The following is a 27,513-nucleotide window of genomic DNA, read 5'->3' as shown; positions in this document are numbered from 1 at the left end:
AAGGACACCTGCCACTTTTTAACTTTAGGCAGAATATTTAAATGCTGTACTTCATTCCTATGATATGAATTTTGACACTTATATGTCTATGTAATATTACCTGGAAATTGGTGTTTGAGTAACTTTTACGCAGAGCAACCATTGATAAGCCCTTTCCCCACTCCTCTAAACTCATCAGTAAGCATATAGATAAGGTATTGGAAAACACTTTTCACTAATATTTCCAAGCAGTAATAAACATTTCCTGAAAATAAGCATAATAACTAAAAAGGGATATCAAGTCAATTTTGAATCCTGAAAAATATCTATAGATGCAGTAATACTGAAGAAAAGTTTTTAAGAAGAAATGAAGATAGAGAAATAATATTTAAAATGGCTATTCATGTCAAAGATTTCTTTTTTTGAGGGATGAAATGTGAATCTGTGAGGAACGGAGGCTCAAAATTAATAAATCAAAAGTATTTACTGAGATCCACCAGCTAAATCAGCTTTAAGCTCAGAGTCACGATGGAGACAAGTGGAAAACTTAAGACAGCTGGAGATATGGATTGACAAGATTTACAGACAGATGGAAATAGTTGATGAAAACCTGTGAAAAGTGTAAAGTAAGTTTCAATCTTGTCAGGACAAAAGAACCATGGTAACACAAAAGGACACAATGGTTAGGACAGAAAGTAGATGAAAAATAGATGTAGTATATGAAAGTAGATGAAAAAGTTTTTGTGAAAGTTGGATGCCACTGAAATAAAAATAAATCATTTCTAAAGGAAATTGTAAATAGAAATAAAAGGAATGAAGATAAAATATTGGATGTAATGCAATGATTAAAGTTAGAAACATGAAAATAGAAGTAAAAGATAAATATATCAAGCGAGAAAATAGCATACAAAGCCTTAAATGAGTGTGCTCAGAACAGATACACAGTGCTCAAAAAAAGAGAAAAATATATATATATATATATGGAGGGGATCAGAGAGAACAGTAAAACTCCAGGTTAAAGAAGATACCAGAGCAAAACTCTTGAGTGGATAACCAATAGAAAAATGTTAAGAAGGCAAGCAGTATGAAACCAGAAAAAAAAAAATCTGGATTTGGCTACGGATAAATTTAGATATTCCTAGAAAGAACTAAAGCTGAAAACTCATTTCAGAAATTCAATGATGAGACATTTACTTCTAAGAACTAGAGAAGTAAACATACAGAGAGAAATAGGGCAGCATTTTTCTTTTCAAATAAGAGGGATCTGAGCCTAGTTGAAAGCAAAGGGAAAATCTTCATTGTAAGTTAATGATAGAATGGAAGAGTAACTGCAATGAGATGCCCAAAGAAACGGATGCCATTGTGTCTAGAATAAAAGTGAAGTATATTTAAGTAAGGGAAAAAAAAAAAAAAACTTTCGCTGAGGTTATATGCACTATTTCAAAACATTCACATTATGAATTTGTATATTTCATTTCCCCTTACCATCAAATAGTCGCTCTAATACATTTAAACACCAAATCCATTTAATTGCTTTACTGCTGCTGCTGCTGCTAAGTCGCTTCAGTCGTGATAGCTGACAATTTTGCCATATTCTCCCTCCAAGATGACATACTTAGAAACCTTATGACTCACGTTGTTGATCCTGTGAACATCCCAGCTCATGCTTCCTCATCTTTTCTGTTTCAGGGACTTACATCTATCTTCTTTTGCCTCAACCCTACATTACTCTAATTTCCTATTCTTGGTTTCATTCCATTTTATCTCTAATTTCTAGACCTCATCTCCTGATTAGCAACTCACGGTTACTCCCTTATAATTGCCAACTTTGATTATGTTATCACCTGCTCCCTTTTGGGGTTATTTTTCCCATCATTTTTCTACTGCTAAGTTACCAAGCACTATTACTAAAGGTCATATAAATACCTCATTAGATTCTAGAAACTCTTTGAAGCTGGACACATGTTGCTTGGAATCCTTTTTATTCATATTCTATTTGCCACAATAATTTCAGCAAATCTACCTATTTACTTATAGCCACTAATTCTATGTATATCATCTATAACTTTCTTCAATTTCACTAATTTTAACCTCTAAAATAGATTCTACCTGCATATTCTTACTGCTGAAGCTGTAGCTCCAATACTTTGGCCACCTGATATGAAGAGTCAATTCATTGGAAAAGACCCTGATGCTGGGAAAGATTGAAGGCAGGAGGAGAAGGGGACGACAGAGGATAAAATGGTTGGGTGGCATCATCAACTCAATGGACATGAGTTTGAGCAAACTCTGGGAGATGGTGAAGGACAGGGAAGCCTGGCATGCTGCAGTCCATGAGGTCACAAAGAGTCAGACACAGCTGAGTGACTGAACAACTGGTGTATTGTACTCTGTCCCCTTCATTCATTCCATCGCCCAAAATAGAAGAGAACTTTCCCTAATATAATCTTCCTATTTAAATTTACCTCATTTAACCTTCCCAATAACCAAAAGCAATATAGCATTTGAGATCAAGATGCTTCAGAAGATATCAAAGGTAGGAAATGTCCACACTGACCTTCCAAACTGTCATGGACACCACTGGTGCTGCGTTTAGACACCTTCTGATCCTGTGTGCAATCTCTATGCACTCCAGTGCCCAGCTACTGTGTCGTTTTCTTTTTAGTAACTCATATAGGCAACATTTTTTCAGAGGGCAGCTACTAGCATCTTCTTTTGCAAGTGGTGCTGAGAGCAAGAAATCTTGGGAATGTATATCTCCCCAGGGTTGCCCTATCCAGTGAATAACTGGCTGGGAGTTCGAAGTCAAGCTCCCTTGCTAAGTGAGGTTTACCCTCCAAAACTTTCCAAGGTTCACAGTTGAACATTTGTTTGGCCCCTTTCTTATCTGACTTCTACCTGACTTGAATTTTCATTCCAAAATCTGTTTTCAGAGATACCCTATTTAAGATTCAAATCTTGTCCATCTGCTATCCTCCACTCTTCCTATTCCACCCTATTGCTTCTTCCTTGCCAAGGTTACTGCTAAGCTCCTTGGAATCTGTCTCCTCTTTACACACATTTTCTTTCACCCCTCAGCTGATGAATATGTGCAATACTTCCCTGGTCCCATACCAAGAAAAATGTTTCTTTATGCCCTACTATCTTCTCAACATACTTTCTATTTTTTACTCTTTTCCTTCATTGTCCATGTTTCTGTCACTGTAGTCTAAATATTCTGGCTCTATTTTCTAATTATCTTTCACTTATTAATTCTTTATATTTGGATTCTTCTCTTATCAATTTCCTGAAATTCATAATGATTAAAAATGTCATCCCTTTCACCAATTACATGTCCTGTTTTCTGCTTTTATGTCTCTCGATCTCCTTCTTGCAGATACATTTGAAGTTCTTCCTAAAACTCTCTTATCTTGCTTTCTATGAAAGTGATTTTTCTGAGTCCTTGAAATGGCTTCTTTCTCTGCATTTCTTTTGCCTTATTGCTAATTTTGTTTTTGCTCCCCATAATCATTTTATCCCCACTTGTAAACATTCTTCATTCATGTCATTAGACTTTTTTTCCTGTAGTCTTCCTTGGATAATTTCATCCACTACCATTTTTTATTGCAGAACCTGAACTCTGTTGGAATAAGTAGGAATGACTCTATATTTATCCAACTCTTGCTTCTATTTATGCTCTACTAGCTATCTCTTCTCCAGAATTTGCTATCTCAGGAAGAATCCAAGCTTTCCAAGACAATTCTAGTTAAAAAAAACAGAATGATATTATTAAGATTAATTCTCATGCATAAAAGACCAGATCTTTCTAAGTCCAAACTTAAATCTCATATCTATTTTAAAATCTTATTCCCTCTTTCCAGCTTTGATCTGACTCCTCCTGGCTTAAGAACCTGTAGAAAAAAAGTCACACAACTTTTCCATTTACAACTTTTATATTTATTTTAGTTTCCCACTTATATATTGGTCTCTGGTTGTCTCTGTTTCTTGATATGAGGGCAGAAAAAGAATCCTTCCTCTTCCTCCATAACATCCTTCCTGGAAGGATAAAGAACCATTCCGAAGAATTTCTTAAAGAATGCAACAACCTCAATGTACTTCTGATCTCTGCTTATGTGGATTCTCTGAGGTCATGGGGAAGGCTTAGGAGAAAGGATCTAGGACCAGTTTGTGTTTCACTTGGTAAAATGGGGATGGAGTCATCATAATATTTTTTAAATGTGGGGAATCCAATTGCTAATTTTCCGGCCCCAACTTATCTTCCACCTACAATTAACTACTTTTCCCTGCATGTCCTTTATATACTTTTGCTCTTGGTAATGTCCTTTGCTCTGCCACTACTAATTTTTTATTTATTTTATTTCTTATTTATACAATATATTTCTACTCCATCTCAAAAACATTCTTTCTTCATGTCTCCTCAATAAAGTGTCTATTAATCATCCCCACAGCTGCTACTATCCTCACTTTTACTACCTACACCAGTCATAAGCTATGTGTTTTCTGAAAGTTTAATGTAGTTTTATAACAGTCATATAATACTTAGGAATATATCTACCCAAAGAAACTAAAGACCTATATATAGAAAACTATAAAACACTGATGAAAGAAATCAAAGAGGACACTAATAGATGGAGAAATATACCATGTTCATGGATTGGAAGAATCAATATAGTGAAAATGAGTATACTACCCAAAGCAATTTACAAATTCAATGCAATCCCTATCAAGCTACCAGCCATATTTTTCACAGAACTAGAACAAATAATTTCAAGATTTGTATGGAAATACAAAAAACCTCGAATAGCCAAAGCAATCTTGAGAAAGAAGAATGGAACTGGAGGAATCAACTTGCCTGACTTCAGGCTCTACTACAAAGCCACAGTCATCAAAACAGTATGGTACTGGCACAAAGACAGACATATAGATCAATGGAACAAAATAGAAAGCCCAGAGATAAATCCACACACATATGGACACCTTATCTTTGACAAAGGAGGCAAGAATATACAATGGAGTAAAGACAATCTCTTTAACAAGTGGTGCTGGGAAAACTGGTCAACCACTTGTAAAAGAATGAAACTAGATCACTTTCTAACACCGCACACAAAAATAAACTCAAAATGGATTAAAGATCTAAATGTAAGACCAGAAACTATAAAACTCCTAGAGGAGAATATAGGCAAAACACTCTCAGACATAAATCACAGCAGGATCCTCTATGATCCACCTCCCAGAATTCTGGAAATAAAAGCAAAAATAAACAAATGGGATCTAATTAAAATTAAAAGCTTCTGCACAACAAAGGAAAATATACGCAAGGTGAAAAGACAGCCTTCTGAATGGGAGAAAATAATAGCAAATGAAGCAACTGACAAACAACTAATCTCAAAAATATACAAGCAACTTATGCAGCTCAATTCCAGAAAAATAAACGACCCAATCAAAAAATGGGCCAAAGAACTAAATAGACATTTCTCCAAAGAAGACATACGGATGGCTAACAAACACATGAAAAGATGCTCAACATCACTCATTATCAGAGAAATGCAAATCAAAACCACAATGAGGTACCACTTCACACCAGTCAGAATGGCTGCGATCCAAAAATCTGCAAGCAATAAATGCTGGAGAGGGTGTGGAGAAAAGGGAACCCTCCTACACTGTTGGCGGGAATGCAAACTAGTACAGCCACTATGGAGAACAGTGTGGAGATTCCTTAAAAAATTGCAAATAGAACTACCTTATGACCCAGCAATCCCACTGCTGGGTATACACACCGAGGAAACCAGAATTGAAAGAGACACATGTACCCCAATGTTCATCGCAGCACTGTTTATAATAGCCAGGACATGGAAACAACCTAGATGTCCATCAGCAGATGAATGGATAAGGAAGCTTTGGTACATGTACACAATGGAGTATTACTCAGCCGTTAAAAAGAATTCATTTGAATCAGTTCTGATGAGATGGATGAAACTGGAGCCGATTATACAGAGTGAAGTAAGCCAGAAAGAAAAACACCAATACAGTATACTAACACATATATATGGAATTTAGAAAGATGGCAATGACGACCCTGTATGCAAGACAGGAAAAAAGACACAGCTGTGCATAACGGGCTTTTGGACTCAGAGAGAGAGGGAGAGGGCGGGATGATTTGGGAGAATGGCATTCTATCATGTATACGATCATGTAAGAATTGAATCGCCAGTCTATGTCTGACGCAGGATACAGCATGCTTGGGGCTGGTGCATGGGGATCACCCACAGAGATGTTATGGGGAGGGAGGTGGGAGGGGGTTTCATGTTTGGGAACACATGTAAGAATTAAAGATTTTAAAATTTAATAAAAAAAAATAAATAAATAAAATATTTCAGGCAAAAAAAAAAAAAAAAGTTTTCACTTTAACATGAAATGTAGGTATCAGATTTAAGCTTGAGTTATATCAATATAGTCTTTTGGTGCTTCCATATTAGTTCTACTTTACATTATATTAGTTACTTTTCCAACAAAATTTTGTACTTGTTTAAAAGTTTAAACAGAAAACTCATTGTGAACAAAAGCTACACCTTATTTATATCATCATACTTTACAGTGTCTACTGGTATCTTTCACACCATCGTCCTGTTTTGTCAACATGTACTGAATTAAAGGCTGAGGAGGAGATGGAGACATCCTGACATGACCTTGCTGGCTGGGCATAGCACTTAAACTGACAAAATAGTGAAGTATATGCAGAGTTTTTGCCTGATGTCTTCAATCATTCTAAGGAGAAATAGATACAGTTATATGCTAAGATGACTGTACAAAATATACTTAACAAAAGAAAGTCTGGAATAACAACTTGAGGGCAAAACTCGGCTTCAAAAGAAATGCAAGCGAAAACTAAAGATTGATAAGTTAGCAGCAAGAGGCCTGTTAAATTGAACTGCATAAATCAATAATAGTCCAGGCACAAGATGTTTTCTAGAATAAAGTGAAGCACTGGACTTATTATAAATATGATGGGAAGAAATCATATTATTCAAACAAACCCATTTCCTGTGTATCTATAATATTTCATAACATTCAAATTATATTTGTTCCTACCTTCAAAATAATTACATATAGTCCAACAATTGATCAGGTTTGTTTTTTCCATTGAGGGTATACTGATTCACTGCTTTATTATAAAGTATAAATGAAAAAGATATTTTTTAAATGTCATTGCATTAGTCAGTCTTAGTCATTCAGTCATGTCTGATTCTTTGTGACCCTATGGACTATAGCTCACCAGGCTCCTCTGTCCAAGGAAATCTCCAGGTAAGAATACTGGAGTGAGTTGCCATTCCCTTCTCCAGGGGATCTTCCTGACCTAGGGATTGAACCAGAGTCTCCTGAATTGCAGGCAGATTCTTTATCATCTGAACCACCCTCACACTGGAAGAGGAAATTTTATATTCAAGTTTACAGGTATGATGTGGACACACTAAATTGACTCATGTGTTTTATGCTTGGAACTAAACAAAATTATACCTTCCCTCAACATGCCTAATGTGTACTGGCAAGTGTCCATGAATGTGCAGTTGTAGGCAAGAGAATGTACAGGGCAAGTCAGATCCAACTCAAATATTTTCTAAAACATCTAGCTTTTCCAGTATTTTGTCATTACTGTTTATTCTCTCTTTCACTTATAGTTCTAGTCTTTAAATTTTTATTGTAACTTTTTGTAAAATCTGTTAAGCCTATTTTCTTATATGCTTGATATTTTTGGTTATTCGTTTCTGCAATGCTTATATGTATATATGTAACAGGTAGCACACATACATACATATATAATGCAGCATAATCTTTGAAATTTAGAAAATATAACTCTTCCATACATTATGTTAATGACAGAGTAATATATTTTAATTGTGGTATCAGTTTCCTTATCTGTAAAATGGAGGAAATAATGTCACTTGGGCTTCCCTGTTGACTCAGTGGTAAAGAATCTGCCTGCCAATGCAGGAGACTTGGGTTCAATCCCTGAGTCAGGAAGATACTCTGGAGAAGAAAATGTGTGCATGCGTGTGTGCAGTTGCTTCAGTCGTGTCCTACTCTTTGCAACTCTATGGTCTGTAGTCCACCAGGCTCCTCTGTCCATGGGATTCCCTAGGCAAGAATGCTGGAGTGGGTTGCCACGCCCTCCTCCAGGGGATCCTCCTAACACAGGGATCAAACCCGCATCTCCTGCATTGTAGGTGGATTCTTTACCCCTGAGCCAACTGGGTAGCCCAGGAAATGGCAAATATTTCCATACTCTTGACTGGGAAATCCCATGGTCAGAAGACCCTGGTGGGCTAAAGTCCATTGGGTATAAGAGAGTCAGACATGATTTAGTCATTAAAAGGCAACAAAAACACTCTAATTTAAAGTTTGTTATAAACTTTTAAACAGAGTGAAAGAGGACTCACTGGTGAATTCTGAGCAAAGAAGTTACTGCCACTTACATTTGAGAAGGACCATTAGGCTGTGACATGAAGAATAGACTGTAGGAATACAAGGATAGAAGATGGTAATCCACAGTCCTGAAATGTTGGCAAGAGTGATTACACTCAGACTAGGGTGGAAACAATGAAAACTGGGAGAAGTAGGTAAAGCGTAAATGTATTTCGAAGCCAAAGGTAACAGGATTTCTGGTATACTGAATATAGGATATGTGAGAGGGATACCAAAAGTGTCATATTTTCTCTTTGAAATTCATCTCAAAATGAAACTCAGTTTATTTAATTGAAACTTTTAATAGAAACTCAGATTGTAGAATTTTAATTAGATTGTAGAGTTTGGTTGTCCAAATAGAAAAATGGAACTTTCAATTATACAGGTAGACATACTTATCTGTAACTTAAAAAAAAGAAGAAAAAAAGTTTGGGATGAACATGTTGCTATAACAATTATAAATACATAAATAGAAACTGAAGCTTTAGAAATACTGAAGAACAAGGTTGGCTATCAGATGGTTACTTCATTCACTAAAAAAAAAAAAAAAAAAAAAAACTGACTTCTAAACACATAAACAGTTTTAGGGAAGAACTTTAAATGAATAATCTAGAAAAGCACTGGTGTACTCATTTGGATTTACACACACATTAAAGAACTGCATAAGGACTTCCCTGGTGGTCCATTGGTTAAGAATCACCTTCCAATGCAGAGGACAAGGGTTTGACCCCTGATCCGGAAAGATTCCACATACCTTGGAGCAACAAAACCCATGCGCCATACCTACTGAAGCCCAGGCTCCCTAGAGTCCCTGCAATTAGAAGCCCACCACACTGCAAATAGAGAGTAGTCCCCACTTGCCTCATCTAAAGAAAGTCTGCAGGTAGCAATGAAGACTCAGTGCAGCCATAAATAAATAAATACATGTAATAAATGTAAGCCCATCAAATATGTACTGAAATACACATGACAAAGTGAAAACAAACTTTTCCTTCCACTTAGGTAAGATACTGAATTTGTTTCAAACATTATGATTACAAATAAATATTAATATCAACATACAGATTTTTCTTTTAATGAAACTTTAGAAAAGTCACCTAAAATCCCCAAATATATGTAAATGTTAAACTTACCCTTTTTCTGGGTGCAAAGCTATAGATCTTGGTTGATCCAGGCCTTGGGAAATAATTACATAACGAAAAGAGCCATTGAGTCTTGCAACTTCAATTAAGTTGAAACCGTGATCTGTCCAATATATGTTACCTAGAAGAAATACAGAAATGTTTATAATATAATTGTGAGAAAAATTATTTATTAATTATAGCTAAAATTAACTTTCTGAACATTCATATAACCATAAAGAAATCATTTGCCTCCTACATTCTTTTTTAATAGGTACACTAAGCAGAAAGCTATAAATAAACTAATATGTAAATGCTTCCTAATCTCACACATCTGTTCTTTAACCCATATAATACTTTTGTGTGTTAAAAGTAAATGGAAACTTCTCTCACCTGAAAAAGAGCTCTATTTTCACTTTCTACTGACTTCAGGCAAAAGACAACTTCTAATACTTTTTTATCAGCCTCATGGGACTCAGGTGAGTTGAGCAAAGTTAATACTACGTAATCTACTTCTACATAAAAACATGTATACAAAGGCTCAAAAGTATTAGAAAGAGTGTAACCAAAAGCAAACGAGACCATTTATCCCTGTGGCTAGAAGCACAAACAAACAAAAACCTGTGATGACTCCGAAACAGAATTTTTATGAAGCATATTGAGCCCCTAACAATATAGGCTTAAAACAAAAACAGAAAGCCATGGATTTTACCAGCAATCCAGTCAATGGCTATTCCTTCCACTCTTCCCAAACCATTGGTAATGATGTCTTCTTTCCAAGTTTGATCTCTTTTAGCCCGGCTAATTTTATTGAAGCCCATGTCTGTCCAGTAGATGGTATCATTTTCTATTGATAAAACAAACATACATACACTATAGAATGTATTGATATATGTATTTGTTGTTATTCAGTTACAAGTTTTGTCCAACTCTTTGAACATGGACTGAAGCAAGCCTGTAGGGAACAAGGTATAAAAAAGGTTGAGAAGTGCTTGCAAACGAGACTCTCAACCAGGGCTGAACATTCTTGCAAAGGAGATGTTCTGCCCAGTGTAGGGAACTAGGTTTAAGGAAGGTTGAGAAGTGCTTGCAAACGAGACTCTCAACCTGAGCTGAACATTCTTGCAAACGAGATGTTCAGCTAAAAATCCTGTTTGTTCCCGTGGGAAAAGAACATTTCTTGCACACAAGGATGTTTCTCTGATTCCTCAAAAGGAACAGACCCTGAGACAAAACGGATTCTAAGTTGATAAGGAAGTTCCCCCAAACAAAGTCTTAGCTGCAGTAAGTAAGTCAAGGTAAAGGTTATCTCGCCCTGCGCCTGCGCACTGTATAGTCTCTGAATCATAGTGCTTGGCAGCTTGCCCTGTAGGTTGTTGTTCAAGGGATATAAAATAAAGTAGCTGTAAGAAGCAAGTGTTAAAATATAAAGATTCAAACCACTCTGCAGTGTTGGTGTTTCATTCCGTCGCCAGCACAAGCCAGACTTCCCTGTCCTTCACTATCTGCCAGAGTTTGGTCAAACTCAAGTCCATTGAGTTGGTGATGCCATCAAACCATTTAACCGTATGTTGCCCCCTTCTCCTCCTGCCCTCAATTTTTTCTAGCTTCAGGGATATATGTATTAGGAGCGCATTGCATCAGCATTTTGAGTGTTATCATCCTGGGTATACCAGAGTATAAATGTTCTTCATTAAATTTTACTAATAAACATGGTAAGAAGGATATTAAAACTACATGGGAAAACCTAGTCAGATATGTTTTCTAAAGCATTTTTAAAATATATGTGCAAATAGCCTATTACATCCTTTTAATTTTTTTTCATTTTCCTATTCATTTAAACTCATAAATACTTATCTCCCATGAATTTACAATTTTGATATCATATCATATTATTTTGGACCACAGTGTTTCTAGAAACATCTGTTCTAATGTCATATGATAAGAATACTACTGGAGATAATCAACAAAGTCTCAAAGTAGAGAGAGAATGGAAAGAAACAGGATATTTCAATTATGTCAAGGGTATTTTAAACATAAAGTTATTCAAAATGTGTAAAGCCTTAAAAGTACCTTATCATCCAGTTATTCCTTCTGAGGTACTAGTTTCCCAAATGTCAACTACAAACCCTATGCATTCTTTTTCAAACTCTCATTGTAAAAATGGGCTTACGGACACTTGAAGAATGGCTCTGTGCTATCACAGAGTCTTTAAATAACAGTGCTTTTTGAATATTTGAATGAAAAATGTGTCTGAAGACTATAAATGAAATATATGTGCATGCATATGCATAAAGGGTAGCAATTATGGATCAATGATGTTAAATACAGCCACCAGAAAGACACTGGGGACAAATCATTAAATAATAAATTTGCTACCAACTAAGTAAGCTTTTGTGTTGTGACCTACATGGCTAATGAAGAACAAATCCTTTAAGACCAATATAATTTCCATCTGGCATAGTGACAGGGTATGGAAATAAAGAAAAAGCAATTAGTATAAAAAAGCCATTTATCAGTAAGTTTGGGGGTTCTGCTTCAAATGAAATATAGTCTAAATTATATTACCTATCTGGGGAAAAATTCCAAACAGCCCCTGTTTGCAACAATGGTTTAGTCAGATACATGCTTGAATCAGAGCAGAGATATCATTGTCATATACATATCTGGAAAGTAAGGACTTGTTTCATCTGTCCCATTTTGTCAAAGTATCTGTTGATATGTTTTTATGATTGAAGGAATGAACTGATCAACAAAAATAACCACTGCTGTTGCTGCTGCTAAGTTTCTTCCGTTATGTCCGTCTCTGTGCGACCCCATAGACGGCAGCCCACCAGGTTCCCCCATCCCTGGGATTCTCCAGGCAAGAACACTGGAGTGGGTTGCCATTTCCTTCTCCAAAAAATATGCAAAATAAGCCCTACTTTTGCATAAATACTTAAGTGTTATATGAAGAGCCCCACTCTCTTCTGCAAACATTAGACCCATATAGCCAGTTACTTATTTTGTATCTCCACTGGAATATAAGAAAAGGCATCTCTGACTGTGAAAGACAAATTTTGGATTTCTATCTGAAACACGCTTCTCTTGCAGTCTTCCACGTGGCAGCTCCCCTTGCCATGGTGATATGATGAAGGGCACCTCCATCCTTTGTTTCTTGGGTTAAAAACCTTATGTTGTCCTTAATAATTTTTGCTCACACTTCACATCTAATTCATCACCAACTACTCTCATCTTCAATCTATTACCAAATATTTTAGCTCTTTTTATTCTTTAAAATCATATCCCTCACCATTCTCACACTGTCTAGTTAGAATGTAATCCAAGTCATTATTACCTCCTACCTGAAGTACTGCAAAAGACTCTAACTTAAGTCCAACTTCCACTTTGGCCTCAGGTCTCCCTTTCCTCATGAGCCTTTTCTCCACTGAGGGCCCACTTTCAACCTATTCAAATTCAGTAAGATAATTTCTCTACTCTTCATTCAGTGTTATAATAATTTTCCATCTCATTCAAGTTAAAAGTAAAGCTCCTTCCCAAGACCTTCCTTCATGATCCACCCACACCCTTCAACTCTCTCTCATCTATTATCCTTCCACTCTCCCCGCTTTAGTAACAAGAACTTCCTCTCCCTAAAACAAACCAAATGCTGTTCAGTCTAAATTTCTTTCCATCACTTTTTCTTCTGTTTGGGATGTTCTTTCCCTAGCTATTTGCATGATTCTGTCTTAGCTCAAATATTTCCCGTCTTACTCAAACTTGCCCTGACTACTCTACAGAAATTATTTCCTTGTCATGCTCCATTTCCCTTACAGACCTATTTTTCTCCACAGCATGTATTACTATCAAGCACATTACATACTTACTGGTTTGTTTGTTTAGCATCTGTCTTGTCTCACAGAAATATAATCCCTTTGAGGGCTGGGACTTAATTTTGTTCACTGTCTGGTCCTTGGCACTTAGAATAGTGCCTAGTATATACTAAGGTCAGAGTAAATGTCTGATGAACAAATGAATTAATGTGATGTGTAATACAAAGACTGATTGAAAGGAGGCACAACTAAGGGAGACAAAGCTTGTACATGAGAAACTTAATAAAGTAAGGAACAGAAGGTATGCACATTGAAAAATTACTAACAGTTGATAATAGTATAGTTTGAACAGCATATTAGTAGTAAAGATAAGAGGCTTTAAATTTTTTTTTTTTTTTTTTTTTTGGCCACACCACATGTGGGATCTTAGTTCCCTCACCAGGGATCAAACCTATGCCCCATGCATCGGAACCACTGAGTCTTAACCACCAGACTGCCAGGGAAGTCCTAAGACAAGTGTTTTTATGAGTTCAAAAAAGACACTGGCAACAATCTTCACAGGTATTAGAATAAAAAAGACACTAAATATGTAGTTGACCCTTACTTTTTCCTATTATTCTTTAATAGCTTTGCCAGCCCTGCAAAATTTTATTCAGTATAACCACAAAGCATTCTTTCACACATACACCATATTATCTTGCACATACTTTATTACTATATTGACTTGAAACTGCATCTCTGCATTTCTTCTTGGAAATTGTCTGAGATATGTGATAAGTAGGGACAGCAATTGACTCAGTATTTACCAAAAGAGTTACATGTGCAGTAGATACCTCATGAATATTCAATATATGAATAATAGATTAATTTGTAACACTGAGACCATCTCTAAATGGTCACATCCACTGGATTAGAGCATTGAATAACTGAGATGATGTGATGTATTAAGGAGGACCAAGAGGACAGAAGATTTAAATCACCATTCACATCCAATTCTCCTTTCCTTATATAACATATATATTGTATGCTTCTACACTCTAAGTGGAGAATTTTACTAAGATATAAGAATATGTAGTCTAATACCCAGGAATATAACTAAATAAACATAAGTTACATCAAGAATGTTTTAATTAGTAATAGAATCAGGCAGAAATATGACAAAATCTTATGACAAATTTGAAAGATATAAAGTGGAAATACATATAAAGATAGAAAATGATGAAAGACTATCATAACTACACTCCAATACTTATTCTAAAATATGATTTTTTAACTCTAATTATGTTTGTTCAACAAATACTTACATAATAGTTAGCAAATGCTAAGCATCCAGGTAGGCATAGAAGTACAGTGGTGAACACATAGATTTTACTCCTGAAATCATAGATTTCACTTCTGGGGCTGACTTTAAAAGTAACTATCTTATGACATATAACAATAAGTAAAGTATAATACTTTATTTTTTTGGGCTCCAAAATCACTACAGATGGTGATTGCAGCCATGAAATTAAAAGACTTACTCCTTGGAAGAAAAGTTATGACCAACCTAAATACCATTTTGAAAAGCAGAGACATTACTTTGCCAACAGAAGTCCGTTTAGTCAAGGCTATGGTTTTTCCAGTGGTCATATATGGATGCGAGAGTTGGACTGTGAAGAAAGCAGAGAGCCAAAGAATTGATGCTTTTGAACTGTGGTATTGGAGAAGACTCTTGAGAGTCCCTTGGACTGCAAGGAGATCCAACCAGTCCATTCTAAAGGAGATCAGCCCTGGGTGTTCTTTGGAAGGAATGATGCTAAAACTGAAACTCCAGTACTTTGGCCACCTCATGCAAAGAGTTGACTCATTAGAAAAGACTCTGATGCTGGGAGGGATTGAGGGCAGGAGGAAAAGGGGACAACAGAGAATGAGATGGCTGGATGGCATCACCGACTCAATGGACATGAGTTTGAGTGGACTCTGGGAGATGGTGATGGACAGGGAGGCCTGGTGTGCTGCAATTCATGGGGTCACAGAGTCAGACATGACTGAGCGACTGAACTGAACTGAACTGAAAGTATAATATAACTAAAAAACTGGAAAGTAAAATTTGTAATGTAAGGTAATAACAATTATAGTGGTCTATTTTCTTATGACTAATTAATACTATTGGTCACCTATCATTAACACACTAGATTTCATGTTATATTCTCATCCATGTCTTATAACAGACATACAGTGTCATTTCTGTTGGGTACATAAACACAGGTAGAATTGCTGAGTCATAGGATGACTTTAGTCAGTAGGGCCTACTTTAATATACATTATCTGAAATAATTTTCCCCCAAATAAGAATCTACTCTATAGACTTCCTATAACTATTGTTGGGCTCCACCATCCACTCCATATATTGCTGGCTCAACCATAAAGACCTCCTAGGACAGATAAACATGCAAGAAATTCTAAAAATTCTCTGATTTCCAGGAACTAGCCACCAAGCTTATCTACCTTGTTTCATAGCATTTACCTTATTGAATAAAAAGCAAGTGACTAGAGTAGTATGTTTAGTTGAATAAGTCAGACATGGAAAAACAAATACTCAATGTTAAAATCACAAACACATGAAATCTAAAACAAACAAATGTATATAATAAACAGAAACAGACTCACAGATATAGAAAACGAATTAGTGGTTACCAGCTGGGGAGAAGTTGGTGGGGAAAGGCAAGTAGGGGTTTGAGATTAAGAGAAACTACTATGTATAAAATACATTAAGTAACAAAGATATATTTACAGCATAGGGAAATATTTAGCCATTATTTTGTAATAATTTTAAATGGAGTATGATATATGAAAAAATTGAATCACTATGCTGTATACCTGAAACTAATATAATATTGTAAATCAACTATATGTCAATAAATATAAATAAAAATATGTAAATATATGGGCATGGCTATATTTCAATAAAATTTTATTTACAAAAAAAATTACTTAATGACATTAGATACTAAAATTTACAACTTTGATGAGCTCAGTTTACCTACCCAATTTTTTTTGTTTCCATTCTATTGGACCCATTATACTCTATCCTATACATTGAAAGTAAGGATGATTGTGCTCAATCCCCAAAGTTAACTTATGGAAAATTCTGTAAAATGTATATGCTGGGGCTGCCCTGGTAGCTCAGTGGTAAAGAATCTACCTGCCAACACAGGAGACACAGGTCTGAGAAGATACCACATGCTGCAGGGCAACTCAGCTTGTGGGTCACAGCTACTGAGTCTGTGCTCTAGAGCCTGGGAGCCACAACTACTGAGCCCATGTACCATAACTACTGAAGCCCACGTGCCCTAGAACCTCGTGTTCTGCAAGCCCGCGCACGTGCCACTAGAGAATAGCCCCTGCTTATAGCAACTAGAGAAAAGTCCATGCAGCAATGAAGACCCAGCACGGCCAAAACATAAATAAATAACAACAACAACAACAAAAATGTGTTCTGGTTTCCTGATAAACTTCAAGCTTGGGTTCTAGAGAATTTTTTATCTGTGGCTATTCAACAATTTTCACCAGTTACCCTCTTTATTATCTTATAGAGAAAGCTGTCAGGACTTTGTTGTTACATTTTTAACTTTTGTTGTTATATACAAACAAGATTCATCTGTATGGAGCCAATACAATCCTTGATATCAATGCTTATAGTAAACTTGCACTGTAACTGACTATTGGAATCAACATGAACAATGTTCCTCGCTCCACACACCAACGCTTGCTGGGACTTTATTTGCTACCACTTTCATATGAGTTGGTTGCAGACACATTTCTCATTTAAAAGTCAAATATAAGCATTCCCCATGTGTTTGTTAGCTTTTAAATTAAAAACAATTTTTTTTTTTTTTTTTTTTTTTTTTTGCTACTTATCAGCAGTGAGCTTAACAGATACACCCAGAAACAAATTGTTTCCACATTTGCAAAGGCTGCTTTAAGGCCACACAATCCATTAATTCCTCTAGTTTAAGTAAAGCAATGGTCTCCAAACTGATGTTCATTCTAAAACTTTGACAGATATGGCAGTTCCCGCTAATTCAAACTCTGGTCTTTTACTCTTTCAATAACCACCTTCTCTTACTTTTGTAAGAAGAGACTTTATGCTATTACTCTGCCTTTCCCAGTCATTCTGTGTCTTAATGTAATACTTTGTTTCTGTTCTGTGTCATTTCAGTCCAGATTCAGGACAGAGTTTTTTCCCTTAATCCATGTCTTAGTGGCGCAGATAAGAGTCTGTCTGGAATGCAGGAGACCTGGGTTCAGTCTCTGGGTTGGGAAGATCCCCTGGAGAAGGAAATGGCACCCCACTCCAGTACTCTTGCCTGGAAAATCCCATGGACGGAGGAGCCTGGTAGGCTACAATCCATGGGGTCGCAAAGAGTCGGACAAGACTGAGCAACTTCACTTTCATTTTCACTTTCATATCTTACTCTCTCACCTACATTTATACACAGAACTATATATACAAACTTGCAATACAGACAGTCCAATAGAATTCACAGAAGCATGAGATACAAAAGTTTATTATCACAACATAAAGACTTCAAGCTGAAAATTAAACATATTTTTCTAAAAGGTCTCCTAGCCACGCCCACCAGACGGTTTGTTTTCCCAGTGGTAGCTTCATATTCAGCCCCAGACATGTCTTATCCACAGCTTCTTCTCTAGTCTCAATTTATCATTCCCTCCTCTTTCTGATTAGCCACTTTTCAGAAAGAAACTATCTCTAATCACTACCCCCTTTCTCAGCAATAGGTCTGCCTTTAAATAATCTATTTTTTTTTTGGTTCTTAAATGAGTACCCATTAGAATTGCCTGGGGAAGTTTTCAAAGAATACTGAAGATGCAACCACACCTCAGATATTTTTAAATTGCTTAGTCTAGGGTAGTGTGCAGGTTGAGAATTACTAGTTAACCTGTAAAAGGCACAGATAAGAAGAAAAACAGGAAATTTCTATTATAAAATGCTACTAGCACCCCACCACATCCCACCCTAACCTCCATTACAATCTTGTTATTAATGAGTCATTGCCAAAGGGATTTTCACGGAGAGAAGCGGGAGACAAGAACTTGAATATTATATTCAAGAATATTATAGCCTCCGGAATATTATACTATAGCTTTGGGGGTGACATTTTTTCCCTCCAGTTTAGGGAGGACTTTAACTTGAAAAAATAATTTAAAAAAATTTGTTCAGTTGATCCTGATTGGCCAGTGGCCCCAGATATGTTAGAAATTACTGTTCTTCACTCTGCCTGATTCAAGTCAAATTATAAGGCAGTTCATAGGAAGATTACTTTGTTCTGATCTTTCTCCATTCCCAATAAGCTGTTTTTTATTGAGCTGTTTGTGTTCTATACCAGAAGTATGTATTTTTGCTTGAATTTTTAAAAATTACATAGACATTGTGAACTCTGAAATTGTTTCTCTTTCTGTACCAGTTGTTAGAAATATAAAAGTTAAATTTGCTGCCCACTTCTACCAAAATTCTATAGAATTTTACAACGTGATTTTATCTCTCATTTCATGTTATTTTTTCCTTAATTTTTGTCTTAGCACTCATTTTTTTCTGTCTTAATTGTTCATCTTATTTCAGTTTCTACATTTTTAGGAATCTCCATAAAATAATTTTCATAATCAGATGTTATATACAGTATATATTATATATAACAGATTTTAACACATCAATCATAATGTTACAGACAAGTCACATCAGAGTTGCATATACACACTGTAGGGAATGACTAAGAAAATCCAAAGCAATGTAAGGAAACATTAACATTGTGGTTTTGACTTTTTTTTGTCCCTTTTCCTTTTAAAATTTCTATTTGGGTATATATTTCTTAGTGTATTCTTTATAAGTAAATAATTTTTAATAAAATGACACATTTTAAGTGAAATCTTTTTGGTTAACTAGTAAGTTGTCTGACAAAAATGGAAGGTTTAAATGGAAGGCTTAGTACTACCCAAGCAGCTGCTACTTTCCAGTCATGCCCTGTTTCTGGCACACTCTGCGTCATGGTGTACCACATGAAACCTCTGGAGCAAACTATGATATTATAGAAAGTGGGAGGAAAGCAAGGTCAAAGTCAAGGTCATTAGGAAAGATTTCATGGAAGAAGTGAGGCTTTGACTAATCTTTGAAGAGGGGGTAACTTTCGGATTAGGAGAGATACACAATATAGTTCCTAGAAACCTAGTTCAGAGAAAGAAACAATTTAACAAATAGGCTCATCTTTGTTAATAGGAGGGAGGGACAACAAATTTATTTCAGGAAGAATCATGAACCTAATTGATGATGACAGCCAGTTCTGATACTTGGAAACAGATAAGAATTAAGTTGTACTTTCTAGTCTTTCATAATTTTGAATCATTTCTTCAAACATTTTGCAGGTTAAAAGTGACCCAAGTTCTTGACATTCCATATTAAAAGGGATTCAACAGTAAAGTGCTAATGAATTACATTTGTTTCTTTTATTTTGAGAAAGGCAAATCAATACAAACCCTAATGGGCAATTTCCCTACAGCACCAAATCAGTAAGAAGTTCATCTTGTGAGTAAATAAAATCTGCAAGACTTCAGAGTTTCTAGATAGTTTAATTCCCTTAAGGTACAATGTTATGAAACCTTAGATAATGTACATTCTCTTTTAAATTACTCTTTTATCAAATAAGAAATATATGCCTGTTGAGCTTTTGTGTCCTGAATGAAATCTGCGTTAAACATACTCATTATAAAAGCAATTCCATTTTCAGGTGTTGAACTGTTTCCTCTCAGGGTAACAAAAAAAAAATCTTTCACATTTTCTTAAGCATTCGCTGTTTTATCTCTTCAAAGCAATAGCCAATGCGCTGTTTTTCATATGCATTGTTAGTTTTCACAGCCCTGTGTGCTTAATTTTGACTTTCAGGTAGCATACAAGAACTCAAATGTGCTGTCACACTCCCATCTTTTTCAGATAAGAAGAGGACCGATAGTAGCTGCAAGGAGAAATTGTTTTACTTTATTCTGTTTTAGACATCCAAAACAAAACTGTAAAATTGAGACAGCATGTTCAGTAGATATATCTTCGGGGGATACCCACTCAGACATTTTTTCAGGAAACCATCATCCTACTTCAGAAAACACTAACGTTCTGTATCACTTTTAACTTTGAATAGGGAAAAGGCAGAAATCTTGTTCTTCAAATGTTTGGTTTCTATATTCTACCTCAAATTAGTTAAGTCAGACAAAGATGGAGTATAAACCTTAAAAATAGAGGATTTCCCAGCAAATATGTCTGGAGGTTTTTTGTTTTCTTTGTTACTTCTGGTGAAAAAAAAAAAAAATCCTTAAGAAGTTTACTAAAGAAAGCAATGTAGCATAATAATTAACAGCTTGCACAATGTGGTTGGAGTTCCTGAGTTATAGATCTCAGCTGTATTACTTAGAGGCATTTTAAAGTTCCTTAATCTTTCTGTTCAATTTCCCAATAAGTAAATTGAGACTAATAAAGTGGCTATGAGGATAAGTAAATAAATGCTTTGTTAAAGTATGTAATGCCTAGTGCATAATATATATAATCAACTATTAAAATTAAAAATACACACTGTATGATATAACAAATGAAATGTATACTAACTAGTTGGGTCTTCCGTGGAAGTCTGGTGGGTTAAGATTCCACACTTCTACTGGAGGGGGCATGGTTAGATCCCTGGTCAGGGAACTAAGATCTCATATGCCAAATAAAATGTATAATAATAGATTTGACAATTGTGTATACTTTTGAAGTTTTAATGTGGTTTGAGTTTAATATACCATCATCTTTATAAATGTAAAATTACAGAAAATATTCTGATTTTCCTCTGAAAGTGAAAGTGAAGTCGAGCAGTCGTATCCAACTCTTTGCGACCCCATGGATTGTAGCCTACCAAGCTCCTCCATCCATGGGATTTTCCAGACAAGAATACTGGAGTGGGTTGCCATTTCCTTCTCCAGGAGATCTTCCAGACCCAGGGATTGAACCTGGGTCTCCCGCATTGTAGGCAGATGCTTTATAAAATGACAAATATATAAATTACTATCATAAAATTTAAAAATCAAAGAAATTTTAAAAATGGTGAAAAATTTCTTCAAAATAAACATTTGGCATTGCTATATATCTCCAAAGTCACTAGCAATTAATTATTTATAATAAGAATTAATATTGATTTGGATATAGAGTGACCTTTTCAGAAGGCAAAGTTAAGTTTACTATTAAAAATGATACAGAAAATTTGCTCTAAAGATTAGTTGAAGTTCTCAGTGTTTATTGTACTTAAAGGACTGGCCAAAATTTTTTTTTTTCAATTTGAAAAGAGTTATTATTAACACTATTAAAGAATCAATAAAATTTCTGTCCTCAATGGTTGTCTTAAATATCTCTGCAATAATAATTCAGAAGGGGTGGATGAATAAGAATCTTAATATATAATTATTTTTTCCATTGACTTTACTGTTATTTAATCATAGCTAACATGATAAAACATAGTATATAAATGTGCTCTGAGCTTTCAGAAAAAATCACAATGATTCTATTTTTGTAAACAAATTCCTGAGAAACATATTTTTTTAACTGTATATTGATGTTTTTTATTTCAGGATAATTGTTTCATAAAGGGATGCCAAAATGACCAAGATTTGTTCAATCTTCCCAAAGAATCAGTCACCCTCTTGTAAGTACTTAGTAGCCACAAACATCACCTATCATTTTATAGTAAGCCGCAGTTGTCTCTCAACTTGTATGGAGAGTACGTTGAAATTAAGGTTCCATGTTATCTTTCTAGTTAGCTCCTCAGAATCCAGTACATTACTTTGGACTGAGACTGCTGCTGCTGCTGCTGCTGCTGCTAAGTCACTTCAGTCGTGTCCAACTCTGTGCGACCCCAAAGATGACAGCCCACCAGGCTTCCCCTTCCCTGGGATTCTCCAGGCAAGAACACTAGAGTGGGTTGCCATTTTCTTCTCCAACGCATGAAAGTGGAAAGCGAAAATTGAAAGTGAAGTCGCTCAGTCGTGTCCGACTCTTGGCGACCCCATGGACTGCAGCCCACCAGCCTCCTCCATCCATGGGATTTTCCAGGCAAGAGTACTGGAGTGGGGTGCCAGCGCCTTCTCAGACTTTGGACTATATAGATATAAAAGTTCAATGAATGAATAACCTAGCATGAATTCATGCCATGAAACAATTCAAATTCAACATGTCAGAATATAAATCAGAACCGGGCTTCCCTGTTTGCTCAGTGGTAAAGAATCCTCCTGCCAATGCAAGAGACATGGATGAGAGCCCTGATCAGGGAGAATTGCACATGCTAAGAAGCAGCTAGGCCCATGTGCCACAACTATTGAGCCTGCACTCTAGAGCTTGGGCTACACCTACCGAGCCCACACATTCTTGAGCCTGTGCTTGCAACAAGAGAAGCCACTGCGGTAAGAAGCCTATGTACTGCAACTGGAGAATGACCTGGCTTGCTGCAACTAAAGAAAAACCGGCCCAGAAACAAAGACCCAGCACAGTAATAAATAAATAAATACTATTATTAAAAACAAACAAACTTACAGAGCAGCCCTAAATCCAGTCTTTGCTCTCTCTCAGTTGATGAAGAACATACTTCCCATCACCCAAAGATCTGAAAGTTGTCCTTGATCCCATCTGTATTTATTTATGTCACCATCACATCCCATCAGTCACCAAGTCCTGCAGGTTTTGATTCCTATTTTGTTTTTCAATCTGCATGTACCACTACAGTCTCATTCAGGTCTTTACTATCTCTCTTCTGAATGACTGCAACAGCCTCCTAAATGGTTTCCTTCCTACAGTTTTATCTTCCCAAAATTTATTTTCACAAATATCTTAGGTAAAATACAAATCAGGTCTTCTCACATACCATTGTTCATGTTCCTAGATTTCTCACAACTTAAGATGAAGTTCAGATTACTTAGTAAGTCATATGAGACCATCTATGATCAAGAACAGTGGCCTCCAACCTTTTCTGATACGTAAAATAATTTGAGTATTCTCTCTTTCTCCTTCTTTCTCTCTATGTGTGTATACATATATTTATATATTTTATATGTAAATATCATATATAAACCCATTATACATGTACACATATATGAAACATGCATATAAATATAAATTTTTGAAGGTCAAGGAAAATTAAATACAAATGCTTGTAATATGTTTTTACCCTATATTTGACTAGACTGTTAATTACAGAGCATGCACCTTGCTTCCCTCTTGGAAAAGACTCAGCCCATAGCACACCTCCTGCCTCAGGTTGACCCCTGTGTTACCATCATGTTTGCAGTTACCCTTACTCCCTGTGCACACAGCCATCATGTCACTTCTCTGTGCTTTTTCTCATGTCATTTCTTCTGTACCTCATTACCCAGAAAACTATTATTCAGATGTTAAGACCCACGCTTTCCTCCTCCAGGAAGACTTCTCAATTATCCTGTTTTAAATCACCATCCTCCTTGTTGCTTACCTCCATAGCGGTGGTTAACTCAGAGTATTGCATAGCTTACTCATATGCATTTTCCTTTCCAGTAGATTGAAACTGATTTTTGCTCATCGTGGATTCACAATGCCTATCTCTAGCTTTCTATAAATGGTAATTGAATACATTAAGTCTCCTAGATATGAACCTTCAAGTTATGAATTTTCAAAGATGTGAACATGCCCAGCTATTGTACTGTACTACTGTGCTTTTCAAGGTACTGTAAGATTAACTTTTTTTTTTATTTTTTGTATTTGTTTTTTGTTTTTAATGTATTATTTGTGTGGAAACGATTATAAACCTATTACAGTACAGTACCAAATAGACAATTTTGTTGGCTGGTACCTAGCCTAACTTTGTTGGACTTACAAAGAAATTGGACTTATGAACATAGTCCCAGAACTGACCTCATTCATGTGTAGGGGACTTACTGTACATGTTGTATTCAATTAACAACAATGCAAATAGAATAAAGTAAATGGTTTAAAAAGAAATTAAAAGCAGAGTATCATCTAGAGAAAAGGAGGGTAAGAGAAGACATAATTTGCTTAGATGATAATTTCCTGAGGTAGTAATATTTTAGCTGACTGTTGAATTCAGAAGATTTTATGATAATAAAATATATCACAAAGCTCTAATCTTTAACACAATTTAATTGGATGACACAATTGTCTACCCATTTAGGAAACTATGAAGCTGCAGAAATTTCAGCAACATTTTACCAGAATTATTAACCATGAATTTTGCATTTTAAAAATAAAGAAATAGTTAAAAAAAAACATATAAAACCTTGATGCAAACAAAATATTTATATGAACTAGGCTTTCAAGGGTTCATTTTAGAAATAATCTTATTCTTGGTCTTAGCAGAATGAGGAAAAAGTTTACTAAAAATAGTCTTGAAGCAACTTGGGCAAGGGAATGATTTTTCACCTCAATTAAACCAAGCTCATGCTGACGAGAGGTTAAAGATTATGTTAGAAAACTAACTCTGATGAAACAGAAAACAATTAAAAAGATACCATATCAGCTTGCATTATCAAGTAAATGAAGAAGATGTACTTTAATAAGAAACAATAATAAGGTAGGCTCAGACATTCTTAAAAAATTAATATGTACTATCAGTGAGATAAAGAAAAATAAGACTCTTTAGGACATTTTAATTCAGTGAGAATACAAATGAAATAGTTTTAGAAAGTTAGTGACAGAACATCTTAAGAAGGGTAGATCAAGGACAAAGACTTTTTCTGAAGTAGCAAATTTGAAATATTTCCCATTATCAAAGAAGAGATATAATAATTCTCTATATATGTATGTTACGTGTGCGTGTGTGTGTGTGTGTGTGTGTGTGTGTATCCTTTCCTTCTGCTATTCTACCTTGAGCTCAAGTCTTAGATCTTAAAAGAAAAACTGTGACAGACTAGTAGATAATTGGATAGGCGTCTACAAAAGGAAACTCTAGTGCTTCAGGAAATGTAGTGAGTGACGAAGTGGATCTGCCTTCTTTCTTTGGATGTCAAATTGAATGAATGCATGTATGAAGGATGCCTTCCTATAAATCCTACACTATATGTTGCATTTTATTTCTATTTTCCCAATGTATTAAATAAGATGATTAGATCATAAAGTTAAATAGTAAAATATCCATAAAAAGCTTTGTACAAGAAAGTCCAAAGCTTTGTCCATACAAGCCACAAATTAGAAACATACAAGACATTCATCAATGGAAGAATAGATAAACAGAATATAGTATATTCACACAACGGGAAAGGAACTCATTACTAAGACATGCACGGATGTGATGGCATGAAGTGAAAGAAAGACACAGAAGAATATATAGTGTGTGATTCTATTTAAATAAAATTCTAAAAGTGGCAAAACTAACCTATGGTGATAAAAATCAGATTGCTTCTGAGGATAGTACATTAAGAATTAAAAGATGAAACAAATACTCTTAATGACCCCCTGGAGTACTGTGTTTTCCTTTCCTGGAACTCTGGATTCTGTAGGGTTGGAGCTCCTGGTTGCAAAGGGATACAATTTTGTCAAACGACCCCTGCAAGGGTCTCAATTGAACTACAAGCTGCACCAGCTGCCAAGAGACTCTGCACTTCTTGTGTCTAGAGGATCACCAGATGAAAAACTAAGTCTCCAAACCAGCCTGGACTTTTGACTCTGAGCAGCATGAGGAAGTACAACTGTTCTCATACCTTGCAGCCAGTAAGGAGTATATGTGAAATCTGGGTCATTCACTCAGGAGCCTTCTAGTACTCTCCCCAAAAAGACACATCCAGCAACCCCAGTCTGAGAACTATGACCAAGGATTCAGACCCTTCAGAAACTAAGGTTCCGTTCACACTATCAGATAAGCCCCCGATCCTATCTGGATTGCAAAGAGAATCAAAGATTGGATTATTGCTGCCAGGTCACTCATATGGCCAAGAAGTAGAAGATAAGAAGGCAAGTTCTACCCAAATCTCAAGGAATTTACTTCTCTGTCAGTTTGGCGCGCAGGGCTGCAGCCCACTGACCTCACTAGTTCAACATATCAACACATTTCTATCTTAAGGCTTACTGTACTCTGCTTTCCAGTGAATCTGCACAGGATTCTCATTTCTTTCACTCAGGCTAAAACTCACCTCTCCAAGTTTTTCCTGAACACATGATCTAAAATAGCAGCTGCTTTGAATCTTCCACTCTTTACAGCTGCTTTTCCTCCTTAGTGCTCATCACTGTCTGACATCAAATTATATTGGGGAGGGGAATGAGTGTTTGTGATCTAGTTTTCCCACTAGGATATAAGCTCCACGTGAACAGAGATGCTGTCAGTTTTGTTTCTGCTGCACCTTCAGTCTGTAAAAGAGTTTGGCACAGTGTAGGTGCTCAAGATTGTTGGGCCAGTGAAACTGGCCAATGGATAACAGCACAATTCAATAATAATATCATAGTTCAAATTATTTGCTGCTTAAAAAGAATAAGGTCAAATATATCATTATTTTTCAAACTAAAATGTACTATTACAGTGAAAGTGAAGTTGCTCAGTCGTGTCCGACTCTTTGCGACCCCATGGACTGTAGCCCACCAGGCTCCTGAGTCCATGGAATTTTCCAGGCAAGATTACTGGAGTGGGTTGCCATTTCCTTCTCCAGCGGATCTTCCCAACCCAGGGATCAAACCCGGGTCTCCTGCACGGCAGGCAGACGCTTTACCATCTAAGCCACCATAGGAAAAAATAATCAGCCAAGGGACAGACCATTCACTTTCACTAAGAAAATTCTTGGAAGCCAACATGAATATGAAAACTTTTATCCCACATTTTACATTTATTTCATGGTATTCTTTTTAAAGCACCCTATAAAAAAGATGACTCAAATATAAAAGAAGAATATGTAAAACTACTTTAAGGAATTAAAGGTCAACCCCTTCAAAAGTGATCAACTCTACTGAATTTAAAGTCAACAAGCCAGTGCCTAATTGGTCAATTTCTATTACTGAAATTCTTTTAAGAAAAACAACAACACATTTTTGTTTTTCTGTTGTATTTTACAATAGAAGAAGAATCTAATCTGATCCAGCAGTTTTTTAACTTTTAAAA

At 35.8% G+C, this 27,513-nt stretch overlaps 1 protein-coding gene across 1 annotated transcript in view; it reads right to left on the bottom strand.

Annotated features, from left to right (window-relative positions):
- The window catches only part of LRP1B (LDL receptor related protein 1B), a 1,972,098-nt gene that overhangs the window by 585,519 nt on the left and 1,359,066 nt on the right, over positions 1 to 27,513 (bottom strand). Inside the window, exons 36-37 of the mRNA XM_068968462.1 lie at positions 10,273 to 10,407; positions 9,573 to 9,702 (exon numbers count right to left, since the gene is read on the bottom strand). Coding sequence (XP_068824563.1) covers positions 9,573 to 9,702; positions 10,273 to 10,407 — 265 coding nt within the window. The remainder of the gene's footprint in view (positions 1 to 9,572; positions 9,703 to 10,272; positions 10,408 to 27,513) is intronic.

This window comes from Capricornis sumatraensis, chromosome 3 (assembly GCF_032405125.1).
Source record: "Capricornis sumatraensis isolate serow.1 chromosome 3, serow.2, whole genome shotgun sequence".
Taxonomy (NCBI): Eukaryota; Metazoa; Chordata; class Mammalia; order Artiodactyla; family Bovidae; genus Capricornis; species Capricornis sumatraensis.
Note: the sequence above shows the minus strand (reverse complement) of the source record. Positions and strands in the feature narration are given on the sequence as shown.